Genomic DNA, 13,909 nt, shown 5'->3' with positions numbered 1-13,909 from the left:
GACTTGTATATGGTGGCTTCCTCCCTGCACCACCGTGGCGCTAATTCTAAACCATAGCATAATTGAGCCACTATTTTTTTTATACAAACGTATGCATGGTAGTAATGAGAATTTGTCATATTTAGAGTCGATTTTGCATAGTTGTGCTATCATCGGGCTGATTTTCGCAGCCAAAAGGGCCCGAAAGTTTGCCTTTTTTCTATTTCCAAACACGGGTTAACCTAAACTTATGGCTGTACTTGTTGGCAATTTCTCCTGATTCAGGAAACATGCACATGTTTTGGGCTTTTTCTTATGAGTCAGGCATAAGATCACTGTTTTACTGTAATTTATTTTTAAGGCGTTTATGTGTATGTATTCATTAAAGGCAGTTAGGAGACGCTGAAGACCTATGGGTGTGTGGTCATAAGGTCATCTGCGTAAGCTGCCCAATGCATCTTTGTGCCTTCAACTTTTGGTGAGATTATGGTGATATTTTTTAGACTCCTTCCTACATCCGAAAAATATAAATTGAATATCGTCTGTACATATATACACCCTTGCCTTAGGCCATTTTTTACCCTTATTTCTTGTGATAGTGACCCCTCCATATCAAGTCGCACTTTTAGTCTTGAATCTTTGTGCATATAGTATACAATTGACAGCAGGGACGGTGGCATTCCTAGATTACCCAATTTAGTCCCCAAAATTGATCTGTCCACTAAATCAAAAGCGGACGTTAGGTCAATTGACGCCACAAATTGGAAGATTACCCGGGGTCCATGCGGCTTGCTGCATGATATTGATTAGAAGACCTCCTGCGTCTGTACCCACATTTTTTCTAAACCCAAACTGGTTGGGTGATAGAATGTTAGATTTGTCAATCCAACTCCGAATGTGCTCTAAAACAAGGCCTACTAAATTTTTGTAGTCAACACCCAGAAGGGCTGTTGATCTAAAACTGGTTGGACGAGACCTATCCCCCTTCTTATAGACTGGCACTATATATGACATGCTCCAGCTTACTGGAATAATTTTCGTGTTAAGAATGTCTTTAAATAAAAGAAATAGCATTTTGGCCCGTAGGTTGGCGTTCCCCTTCATAACCCTGTTGCAGAGCAGATTCGGACCTGGAGCTCTTGATGGGGAGCTTTTCATAATAATTCTTCCGATATCCTTTACACAAATTACAATATTCCATGCAGCATTTCTAGTTTCTCTCGGAGGACTCCATTCAAGATTGGTGGACTGTATCATTTTCCAAAGTGACCTCCCCATGACTCCGAATGAACAAGGTACTTCTTACCTTGTAACGGTCTTTCGATGGGATGTTCCTCCGACGTATTCCTTATCTTAGATATCTCTTTCCAGCTTTGCTGGCCTCGGAAATTTTTTCTCTCTAGAGGGCGCTGTGCGTTGACGTCCGCCGAGTCGATGTCCCTCGACAGCCGCCGTATCGACGTCGTCATCCTGCCTATAAAGGCCGCGCGCAGCGTCCGTTGCTCAGTTCCGTTTTGTAGCCCACAATAATTCTTTCTGGACTCAACTAATCACCCTGAAGGAGCGTAAGCTGCAACAACAAGGGAAGTAGTACTGCGGGGATGGATGGGAGGGTCGATAAGGAATACGTCGGAGGAACATCCCATCGAAGAACGTTACAAGGTAAGAAGTAACTTGTTCTTCGAAGGGATTGTGTCCTCCGACGTATTCCTTATCTTAGATAGGCTCCCATAGCAGTATTCTGTTATTGGAGGTGGGAGTACTGACTTCATGCTTCCTCTTATTGATGAATAGAGTGCAATACTGCCCTTCCAAACCTAGTTTCCTGACTGGAGGAGGAATCCAAGTTGTAAAACCGTGTAAAGGTATGGACGGACGACCATGTGGCAGCCGCACAAATGTCTCGATCTGGCACTCCTCTTTTGAGGGCCGATGAAGCTGCGATACCTCTAGTCGAATGAGCCCTAAGATTTTGAGGGGGCTCTTTTCCTGCCAGTTTATAACATTCCAAAATGGCTAAAATAATCCGTCTGGAAATGGTCTGCTTAGTTATCGGTAGCCCCAGCTTGTGACCTGCGTAGCCTACAAACAGCTGGTCTGCTTGTCTTATCCTAGCCAGTCTACTAATGTAAAAACTTAAAGTCCTTCTTGGGTCCAGCCTGTGTAACCTCTCTTCCTCTTTCCCCGGATGGGGTGGAGGATAGAAAGATGGAAGGGTAATCTTCTGTGTGATATGAAATTCAGAAACCACCTTTGGGAGGAAATTAGGCTTCACTTGCAGAACAACTTTGTCTTTGTGAAAGATTGTATGAGGGGGTTTACAAGAAAGAGCTTGTAACTCGCTCACCCTTCTAGCAGATGTAAGTGCTACTAATAAAACAGTCTTAAGGGTAAGAAATCTTAACGAACAAGAGTGGAGTGGTTTGAAAGGTGTCCCCATCAGGAAAGTTAGGACTAAATTTAAATCCCATAGGGGAACCTGGAATGGTCTTGGGGGATAAACGTTAGTTAACCCCTTTAGAAACTGTATTACCAAGGGTAACTTGAAATAGGATGGTTCTTCCGCAGTGCGCTTAAAGATGGAGAGCGCTGCGAGATAGCCCTTGCTGGTGCCAACTTGAAGGCCTGAATTCGCTAAATAAAGTAGGAAAGACAAAACCATTGGTGTACCACATGAAAAAGGATCGATATTCTTTTCCCTACACCAGCTGAAAAATCTGTTCCAAAGGCAGCGGTATAAAGATTTTGTTGCTGGCCTTCTTGCCGAAAGCAACACCTCCATAACGTCATCAGGGAGGTCCCAATCCTTGTACCTCAGCCTTTCAGAAGCCAAGCGTGAAGGTTGAGGGTTTTGATGTCTGGATGGAGAACCTGACCTCCCCCTTCTGTGAGAGCAGATTCTCTCTGAGTGGAAGTCGAATTGGAGGGCAGATGGACAAGTCTAGAAGGTCCGGGTACCACGTTCTCATGGCCCAATCCGGGGCAATTAGGATCATGGTTTTCCGGAATCTTCTCAACCTCCTGATCATTTGAGGAATGACGGGGACCTGTGGAAACGCGTACAGGAGTGGAAACTCCCAATCCACTATGAACGCGTCTCCCAGAGCTCCTCTCGGGGGAAATTCCCTTGAACAGAACAGATCGCACTTCCTGTTGACACTGGTGGAGAACAGATCCACCTGAGGGGTTCCCCAAAGGGCGAAGATCTCTTGAAGGACTTCCTGAGCTAGTTCCCACTTGTGGGAGACTGTGCTCTGCCTGCTCAGAGCGTTCGCTGTCAAGTTCTTCTCTCCGGCTAGGTGAACTGCCGATAGATTCCTTCTTGGATTGCCCAAAACCAGAGCTGCATCGCCTCTCTGCACAGAGGTAGTGATCCTACGCCTCCTCTTTTGAGGTAATGCATGGCCACTGTGTTGTCCGTCATTATCAGGACATTCTTTCCTTGTGCAGATGGCAGAAAAGCCTTCAGCGCAAGTCTGATGGCCCTCAGCTCTAACAGGTTGATATGTAGTCTGGACTCCGATGGAGACCAACGACCGCTGATGGTCAAGTCGTTGGCGTGGGCTCCCCACCCCGTGAGTGAGGCATCCGTGACTACTGTTATCTCCGGCCAAGGTTGCCAAAACTGCTCTCCTTTCAGAATGTTCTCCTGACAGGCCCACCACTGAAGGTCTCGAGCCACCCTGTCGGGAACCTGAAGATCTGTCATTCTCCCTGAGAATTGTGACCACTGAGTTCTCAGTGCCCACTGGAGAGATCTCATTCTCAGGCGAGCCTCTGGCACTAGGAAAATGCAGGATGCCATGAGGCCTAGCAACCTCAAAAAGTCGAAGGCTGGGAGACGTTGGGCATTTTGAAACTTGGTGACCATCTGTAGAATATCTTGAGCCCTCACCTCTGGTGGCGAGGCTTTTCCCAGGGAAGTGTCCAGGATCGCTCCGATGAACTGGAGTCTCTGCGATGGTATCATTTGTGACTTCTTTAAATTGAGGGAGAAGCCCAGTCTGTGAAGGGACTGGCAAACATGATCTAGCTGGATCTGAGCTTGTTCTTAAGATACAGCTCTGATCAACCAATCGTCCAGGTAGGGGTAGACGTGAATCCCTTCCCTCCTTAGACTTGCAGCCACTACCGACATTAACTTGGTGAAGACCCTCGGGGCGGAGGTCAGCCCAAATGGCAGCACTCGAAATTGATAATGAGAGTTGCCAATTGCGAACCTCAGGTATTTCCTGTGTTTGAGATGGATTGGCACATGGAAATAAGCGTCCTGAAGGTCCAGAGATACCAACCAGTCCTGGAACCGAAGGGCCTGAAGAATCAGAGAGAGTTACCATCTTGAATTTGTCTTTCCTGAGGAATTTGTTCAATTCTCGCAAGTCCAAGATGGGTCTCAGTCCTCCGTCTTTCTTTGGTATGAGAAAGTAAGGGGAGTACCAGCCCTTGTTCCTCTCCGCTACAGGTACCGGTTCTATGGCACCTTTCTCTAGCAGGTCTAAAATTTCCTGCAAGAGGAGCGGATCTGGAGCTTTTTGAGAGCTGATCCCCGGTGGATGACTGAGGTATGCATAGGAGAGGCAGGCAGTAACCTTGTGCAACTGTCTCCAATGCCCAAGCATCTGACGTGATAGCCTGCCATTCCGCCAGATGTTGAGTTAACCTGCCTCCTACAGGTGTCTTGTGAGGGAAGTCCTCAGAGTGGTTTTGGGGCGGCTGATGCAGATGCCAATGGTAAAGAGGCACCTGCTGTTGCTGCGGCTTTTGAATATCTACCCAGTCCACCTCGGGTAGTTCTTCTTTGTCCCCTTTGAGCCGGTCGTCCTCTACCTCTTCCGAATGTGGAGTAGAAGCGAAAGGACTTGTCTCTCGCAGAGGTTCCTGTGGGACGAAAAAGATGTCCGACGGATTGCAGCGCCTAGGGATTTTGCTTCTGCCTTTGATGTTTGCAGTTTTTCTAAACTGTCATCCGCCTTTTTCCCAAACAAAGAGCAGCCATCAAATGGCATGTTCAAGAGCCTGGCTTGCACATCTGGGGCAAAACCAGACTTTCTCAACCAAGCAAATCTCCTGGTTGTTGTACTCGCCGCCATTGCTCTGCTGATACTGTCATCCGAATCAATGCCCGTCTGGAGGGATTCGCACATAGCGTCTTTACCGTCCTTTATGAGATTTAGGAACGCCTCCCTTTCTTCTCCCTCCGGGATGCAGTCAGCCACTGTAGAAGCACACTCCCAAAGTGTATGGCTGTAAGAAGATTCAATTCAACACTACAGCTAAGTCAATGCCTAGTCTGGGATACTGAATGGAAACCCTTATTGATATATCTTTATGTCCAGTTCATGAGTTCTGGATGACTACCCCTATATAACAACCCTCTCTTAGAATCCCCCCTGACCCCACTGAGCCAAGAAGTAGTTCTGTTTTGCAAGTTTAAAAGGTTTATTTGAGAATGTAAACAATATATATCACTTTATAATAAATTAATAATTGAATATCACACTTAATCTGAGCAGTAATCAATGGATAGTCTGGCACTAGCACACTTCTTTATAATCAATGATGAGTGGGTATAGGATAAGATAGCAACAATACTTTTATGGTTTCAAATAGATGCAATGTGGAATGAAAATGCAGTACAGAAAATAACTTGATAGGATTTCAGCAAAAGACAATGTAATCACTTTCTTGGACAATTCACCCCCCCTTTATGCAATGTAAGGAGATGAGGATGAGAGCACATAGTTCTTAGGAATGCAATCAAATAGAATTCAGTTCAATTCCCCCCCAGCAGCTTATACAACAGATAGGAGTTTTGAAACACAGGCAAAATGCTTTGAATATGGTGACAATGCAGTGAGAAATATGCTAAAAATGCTTTTAATTCCCTTTAGGAGGTTCAGGGTGAGTGAGTGACACAAGGGATGAGTGCAGGCTCCCTTTAACAATGCTCTAGGAGTAACTAGCAGGTTAAACAAATTGTTGGCAAAGGAAAGCAAGGAAGCTGCTGTTTTCACACGTGGCTGGATTTTTAACCAAATCGCGGCAAAATTCGCGAATGCGTGAATCACGATTATGGCCAAAGTATAAGGAGTAGCTAAGATTCTAAGCTTTCAGAGGAAAGTTAAACCAAGTTTCTAGCACAAACGGTTACAGAGTTATGAACGATTTTGTGAAGGTTGTTTTTCGGATTTGAAATTTTAAAAGTTGAAAGCGACCGGTTACAGCTTTGCAGCTGCAGAATTGACAAATGACAGTGGTGCAGCTTTACAAATGACAGGTGACAGTTAGGAGGCAGTTCTGGTTAGATTAAAATAGTTTGGATTAGATTATTTTAACTAAGATTGGTTCTGCACAGTTCTGCTAGGTACTCACAATATATTTTTGAAATAGGCCTCGCCACGGATCTGGTCAGGTTTTGGACTGGACTTCGGTTCTGGTCTCTGCACTTCACAGTGATCTGGGTCAGCTCTCTGGTTCTGCGAACAGCGGTCTGGGTCACTCTGGATCTCTGGCCTCTGGTTCTGGATACTGCTCTGCTTTCTCTGGGTACAGCACTGCTTCTGGATCTTTCTGGCACAGGGTTTCAGGCCAGAATCAACAGCTGGGTCCGGCTGTGAATAGTCTGCAAATGATTTTTGGGACTGCTGACAAATACTTTTGCTTGCAGTGGGCCTTCTTGGTTCAAAGTTCTGTAGTCTCTGTTTAGCTTTGAAGTGTAAGTGTAGGATCTCTGGATGTGAAGTCAGTCAGCATGCTCCGCAGCAAATGGAATTGAATGTCTCTACCTGTCCTAGCAGTCTCTTTATGTGTTTTGAAAGAGGGTGTGTGCCTGGGCCTAGCTAAGCCTGCCCCTTTCTACTTGTCATTGGCCCAATTCTCCCCTCTCCCATGATTGGGGGAAGGAAATGTGAGTCAGAGTGATGCTGTAGGTTTTATGGGTCAGAGGATCCTCCCCTGGTCAGTTTGCCCACAAATCTATATTTGATTCAAATACATATTGCACAGATACAGTTGTTTAAAATTACATGCACCCATCACATATCACATGAGGTATACTCGGTTCAAACTCTGCTCTTCCTGAGGGCTTGCACTCAAAAATGGCAACTTACTTTCGATTTTAGTGGGTTATGCAACCTTGGTTCTTCATTAAAAGTTATACACATATACACAGGCTGTCCATACCTACTCCAGTAAATTCCCATATCTCTAGCTTAAACACAGAGTATGTGTCAATAAATAGCGGGGTTTTGCCGCAGAACATCACACAAATTGGAGTTTGGGCTTGAATCGAAGGTACATTTTTTTTAAATTAAGGCTCTCAAAGTTATACATTCCTGTCATTTGATTACAAAGAGTTATCAGTGTTTCTGTAAAATATATATTTTGCTTTCAATTCAGTTCTCAGAGTGTTGGAGTCCGCCTCCAAGACTTGGGTGGGTCAGTGACCATGCCTCTGCTGGCAGGCAGGCCTTTGTTGACAGGAAACAGTCAAAATCAACATATTCTATTCAAGTGCAGGAGCCCATTGTGTGGTCTCCAGGAGGCTGAGGTCAGCAGACCAGGGGGGTCACTTTGCATTTGGTTATTATGACCATGTAATATCCTGGGCTGTGGTGTGAATCTCTTGAGGTGAGAGGGTTTCCCAGGCTTCTGGCCTCTGGGAACAGCAGGTGGCTCATTTTTGATTAAAATACAGCCTTTGAAGTCAGCTGAGTCAAATTCCTTTGTCAGCAACTGCACTCAGTTCTCCTGTCAGAGTTTAGACCGCTAGCGCCGCCTTGAGGATTTTGTTGGTACTGCATCCATTTTTGGGATCTTTCTTGGATTAATGCATTCCAAACAGGAATAGTTCTTACATGGTAGTAAATAATCCTTGCTTAACATTGTTTTGATGGGGCTCCCTGCAGTAAAATGGTTATGTGGAACCCCACAAAAGGGTTGAATCTTTAAAGTGGTCCGATGAGCCATGATTTCAGCAACTTTTTGACATCAGTAACAGTGGAATTTTTTTTAACAAAGATCTTTCTTTACACTGGTGGGTGGCAAGTTAGGTAACCATTTTGGTGTGCGCACAAACTACGTGGTTCTCCAGGATTCTGGCGCACATGTGGGCTTTTTGGCCATCTTGGATTTTCTAAGCCCGCAGCACCAAAAGTTGCAGCATGATAACTCAAACGTGGGTCAGGACACCCAACATGGCTAAATCTAGCAAGTAGCATTAATAGATTTGAACGCCATGCTACATGCCGAAAAGACTTTCTTAGCCATAGCATCGTATTTTTTATCGTCCCTGTCCTGTGGGACGGTAGGGTAAGCAGTCTTGATGTCAGTAGAAGATGCTGCCTGTACCACCAGACTTTCTGGGGATGGGTGTTTGGACAAAAACTCAGGGTCTGCAGAAGATACCCTGTATTTAGTAGACAGTTTTTTATTTACTGCCGGGACGACATCTGGGGTTTCCCAGTTCGTCATTATTTTTCTTTGAAGAGCTTTATGAAAAGGTACTACAGGATCCTTCTGTGGACCTTTATCAAGAATATCCGTGAGGTCATCCTGTTGGAAAGCCTGTGAAGGTGTTGACCACCCCATAAATTCTGTAATCCCGGCCATTAAGGCTCTATAAGGGGTTTCAGCATGCTCCCCAGGGTCTGGCCTAGCAAACTCCACCTCTGGAGAAGTGTCTAAACCACTTGCCTCATGTAAGGAATCATGGAGTTCCTTTAATCTGCGTTCCTCTGAGGAGAACTCCTCTTGAACTGGGGTTGCAGATCCCTGCAACTCAAATGTCTCTTCTTGGTCAGACAGATCTCCCTCTTCCATAATTGAGGACATTGTTCTCAATTGGTCTGAACTCACAAAGGGTGTGAAACCCATCTCCAAGGCAGAGGGTGCCAAACTTGTCGTAATCGGCCTCGAAAACGTCGATGTCGTCGACGCCGAAGGCTTCGAACGTGGCATCGAAAACAAAGGTGGAGGCCTCAAGGTCCTCGATAGAATCGGAATTCTGCTTGAGGATATCGACAATCTCGACGACATCGTCATCGAAGACCTGGGAATAGCCACTGGGTGCGCCGCAACCGTGACTTTCCTTGGCGTTGACGCCGGTGTTGAGGATGGCGTCGAGTCGACAGACCTGTGTGTCGAAAGTCCCTTCTACAACGGCGTCGAAGGCACCGACCTTGGCGTCGACGGAACCTTCGAAGAAGGATTCGAGGTCTTTGCTTTACTCGAGGGTTCGTGACATGCTCGAGAAGCTTCCTTCGCCGGGTGCTGCGACTCGCAGCGTTTTGGACTTTCAGGTCTTTCGACCAGAGCATCGCTCTCGGCAGTCTTCGAGGGGGTCGAGGCCGCTTTCTCAAAGACGCTCATCATATTTTTTTGGAATTCCTCCCATTCAGCCCGGGAACTATGTTTCGTGGGGCAAGGGATTCTCTTAGGTGAAACAGAGGAAGAGGAGGACGAAGAAGGGGATCTTCGGCGTCTCCTTTTCGAGTGCTTCGATCTCGAGGAGTGATGGGACCCGCTTCGAGACCTGGAGCGCGAATGGTGACGAGGAGACGAATGTCGAGGAAGAAGCAGCTTTAGAAGTCTTACCTTTTTCCAGCTTCCCCCTACGCTCCTTCAGGGCCTTAGCTTTCATGGACATACAGTCCTCGCACTCCGAACAATGGTGTTCAGCTCCCAAACATCACAGACAGACAGACAGACCCTGTGAGGGTCCGTCAGCGACATCTTTTTTCCACAGTCTCGGCATTTTTTAAAGCCGGACCGAGGGGTCGTCGATTCAGACGAGGAAGCCATCGAGTATGGCTCGAATATCTTGAGGAAAATGGAATAATATCTCTACGAAACTGAGCAACGATATTCCGAGGCACTGAGTAAGCGCGGAAAAACGGAACTGAACAACGGACGCTGCGCGCGGCCTTTATAGGCAGGATGACGTCGATACGCGGCTGTCGAGGGACATCGACTCGGCGGACGCTGACGTGCAGCGCCCGCTAGAGAGAAAAAATTTCCGAGGCCAGCAAAGCTGGAAAGAGATATCTAAGATAAGGAATACGTCGGAGGACACAATCCCTTCGAATAATAAATACTGTTTGGGCTTTAGCTTGCTCCTGCCTTCCCTTGTTTACCAGGGCCCAAAATGTTTGTGTGTTAGCATCACGCAAAGATATTAACATGTTCTCTGCGTCCCCCTGATGAAGCTTTGCACGCAGGCATCTTGCTTTTCTCTTCCATTTGTTCTTTGTCCTATTGATTTCACATAGATCCTTATCTGTACCATAAAGTTTACAATGTGTATTGAGTGCTCACATTTCCCGGTTCCTATCCTTCCTAAGGGTTTTCATTTCTTCAGAGAATGCATGCTTGTGCGTCTCTCGCCTTGTAATATTTTTCTTTCTTCCCGCTGTTCCTCTAATTACTGACTCAATATAGTTCCCAAAAGAGACGTGTGCGTACATCTTTTTTTTGGTAGTAAACACTCTTGAAAATATGCCTGGAAAAGCCTATTCTCGATGTTCGAACTATGCCAGGAGATTAGGCAATCAGAGATGAGGGAAGGAGAGGAGGTGGCTGAAGGAAGCCTGAAAATGAGTTCGGTGTCCTCGGCATAGCACTGGAAATTTTAGCAGAAACTGGAAATGCAGTAGGCGAGAGTTGCCAGGTATTGATTGAAAAACCAGGGCGAGAGGTTAGACCCATGGGGAACGCCACAGATAGAGAGGAAGATAGGAAGGACCCAAGTTGTACCTGTGGGGGTCGATCAGAGAAGAAAGAAGTCAGCCAGGCCAGAGCCTGATCAGTGATGCCCAGGGTGTCACAGAGACAGTTGAGCAGGGTGGTATGGTTGAGCGTTTCGAAAGCAGAGAAGAGCTCAAGTAGGATGAGGACAGAGGGAATGTTCGAGTCAAGGTTGTAGAGCAGGTATTCACAGCTGTTCAGGAGAGCAGTTTCCGTGCTTCTGGCAGCTCTGAAGCCAGTTTGGTGGTCATGGAGAGAGCCAACAGCATCAGAATGAAGGCTAAGCTGAGAGATGCAGATAACAAGGGGGGGTCCTGGGAGACACTCTGCCAGAAATGAGTCCTGGTTACAAGAGCCTTACCCAGAGTCTTTAGCTTACTATCTTTCACAGAGAAGAAATATCCCAAACATATCAGTCCTTGTCCTGCCCTGGGGTAGTCCAGCACCGAAATGCTAGGCAATTCTCCTCTGAACAAGAGTACCAACAGCAACCCCAGACACGTGTTTCGGTCTGGTTGAACATCATCAGTAGGGTGTAGCTGTGCCTCTCTAAGAATAGTGAGCAAGGGGTCCACGTCTGGATTCCCCTAGTAACTTAGGGTGAGACCCAAAGTTACTTGAAATATTCAGATAACAAGGGGGGTCCTGGGAGAGACTCTGCCAGACATGAGTTCTGGTTACAAGAGCCTTAGCCAGAGTCTTTAGCTCACTATCTTTCACAGAGAAGAAATATCCCAAACATATCAGTCTTTGTCCTGCCCTGGGGCAGTCCAGCACCGAAATGCTAGGATAGGTTGCAGAAATCGGCAAGGGCCGGAGCAAGAGTATCGATATGGTCCTTAATGGTTTTCAGAAGAACAGAGATGGACCTGTTTTGATTAGGCTTTCATAGATCAGAATTGTCTAGCAACCTCATCAGGGAGAAAGGAGCGAAGGAGGAGAAAGAGGGAGGGGGGGTTGCTGAGAAGGGTCAGTAAGTAGAGAAGGAGAGGGGAGAGGAGTGGGAGCGGAGGAGAGGGTGGACAAGATGTCTTGGGTTTTAGAGATAAAGTGAGAGGCAAGGGCATTGCAAGGAGCCTGGGAGGCGAGAGGAGGGGTGGAGACGGCAGCAAGGTTGGCAAGCTCCTTACAAATTTTAAAGAGTTTGGCCGAGTTGTTAGATGCTGCACAGACACAGGCTTGAATGTGGACTCTCTTTTTGGTGCGGACGGAGTCGGTATTGCCTTTGGAGCAACGGCAGGCCAGTTTGTCAGAGGATGAGCAAGAAGCCCACAATTTCCTCTCAGCCACCCTACACTTACGTTTGAGTGTAGCTAGGTCAGAGTCATACCAAGGATTGCACTTGGCTTTGAACTTCAAACGGATCCTCATGACAGGGGCAAGAGCATCAAGAGTAGCAGAAATAGAGGAGTAAAGCAGGGAGAGAGCTGTGTCAGGGTGTGAGTCAGCCAGGGGTTGAGGGGAGAGGGAGAAAGTGGCAGCAAAAGCCTTGACTGACACACGCTTCATGGGCTGGATATCCGAGAAGGTGGGTGATAATCTTGGGGTAGGCTTGGCTTGAGGGGAGGAGAGGGAAAGATGGGAGGAGAGGAGGCAGTGATCACTCTAGGAGAGAGGAGTGGTGCGGGGAATAGAGAGGGGGAGGCCGACATCAAGTGTGTCATCAGCAGTGTGAGTCAGGCTGGAGGGGCGGATAGAGAGGGAGAGCGAATCACAGAGGTCGCGAAAGAGCACACTAGCATCTGGAGAATTAGCATCTGAGGCATTTCATGTGTTCACAAACAGAATTAATTGTGTATGGCTTTTCACACAATGTTCCTAAATCTGAGCTATAAAATGCACCATTGTGACTAGTTGTTTCAATACATGTCTCGGTGAGAAGTCCAGAACTTACAGTACTAGGTTCAGGCTTGCTTGTTGAGCTTAGGTTGAGAAAATATTTACACTGCACCATTTCAAAAAGTAAACATCCGCCACTGCTGTCAAACGCATCTCTATTGGTAGTCAACATCAGATGCATGGAAAAAATACAACCCCTCCACCTCTGCAGTGGGATTTTTACGCGAACACAAGTTTTACCATAATGGACTTTGCAGAACTCTTAAACATCCAATCGCAAAATAAATGAATTGTTAAAACCATTTCATTATACTTAGTTTTTTGTTGCCATATAAAACTACAAATAAAAAAAATGATTTACCGCTTCCTGGAGTCTTCGAGTGTTTTTACCAGGTTTGGAGGAGGAGAGTTGTTTAACAGCAAAAATCCTTAAAACAAAACCAAATAAGAATGATTAATAATGTTGTGCAAAATGACTCAGGTTTACGGTGGATATGGAGATTAAGCATTTGTTAGCTCCGTATCTGTCCGTTACGATTTCTCTCAGTTCGCCCCGGTCATCAGAGAGCTGTTTTAATCTAGGGAGATTTTATAACATATGAAGCAGTCTCATCCCCATATGCCAACATCTCTCCCATACACAAAGTCATACTTTTCGATTCAAGACAAAGAAAAAGATAGAACTTACTTGATACAATGAATAATTAGCAGGGGTATCCTGCACAACAGTCTACGGTATGAAAGATCACATTATGGTTGTGGAAGAACACGTCAGAATTTAATTACACTTTTTTGCTTTTCTAGTAGCCCACATCGGTTTAAATATGGCTCCCACAAGTAGATGGTGTTTGTGTGCTATGTTAGTTTCCACCAAAAAAAACAAAAGCTAGAGACATGCATTCTTGGCTTACTCTGCAGGCCACCGCCATGCCCGAACAAGTGGCCATAACTATTGGATGGCGAGTTGAAGCTTTAGACGGGTTTTTATTGTCACTAGCCCTCCAAGTCAAGGAAGATACCCTTCAACAAACATTTATCAAAATTAAACATGCAGAGCAGCACTATCTCAGCTATATTTTTAGAACAAGGAATCCACATTCACCACTCACCCACCCACCCACCCTCTCTGGCTATGTTCATACTCCAGTATACTAAAACTTCACGAGGAAGCTTACTTTTAGTTATTTGATATTATCCCAAACACTCCAATCTTAACGAGGAAAGTCCACTGTTTGCCCCACTAGTGAATCCCAACTTTCTCCTTTGTTTCTCTTGTGCCCTGCTGTCAAGGCGACGCAGACCTACCAGCTGCAGGAATGATGGGAGCAGGGACTGGGTGATCCCTAGA

The 13,909-nt window shown here is 46.1% G+C and overlaps 1 protein-coding gene and 1 non-coding gene across 3 annotated transcripts in view; both read right to left on the bottom strand.

The window, feature by feature from the left end:
- HAUS6 (HAUS augmin like complex subunit 6) overlaps positions 1–13,909 on the bottom strand; it is a 1,011,950-nt gene that overhangs the window by 311,964 nt on the left and 686,077 nt on the right. For both annotated transcript variants that reach the window (XM_069625969.1, XM_069625970.1), the window contains one exon: positions 12,923–12,989. In XM_069625969.1, coding sequence (XP_069482070.1) covers positions 12,923–12,989 — 67 coding nt within the window. The remainder of the gene's footprint in view (positions 1–12,922; positions 12,990–13,909) is intronic.
- On the bottom strand, positions 13,069–13,198 carry LOC138512400 (small Cajal body-specific RNA 8). Its single transcript, XR_011281232.1, has one exon. It is a non-coding gene; the product is annotated as a small Cajal body-specific RNA 8 (non-coding RNA).

Source organism: Ambystoma mexicanum, chromosome 6p (genome assembly GCF_040938575.1).
Source record: "Ambystoma mexicanum isolate Mex_15411 chromosome 6p, UKY_AmexF1_1, whole genome shotgun sequence".
In the NCBI taxonomy this organism is placed as follows: Eukaryota; Metazoa; Chordata; class Amphibia; order Caudata; family Ambystomatidae; genus Ambystoma; species Ambystoma mexicanum.
The sequence above is the reverse complement of the archived record's forward strand: the minus strand, read 5'-3'. Positions and strand labels throughout refer to the sequence as shown.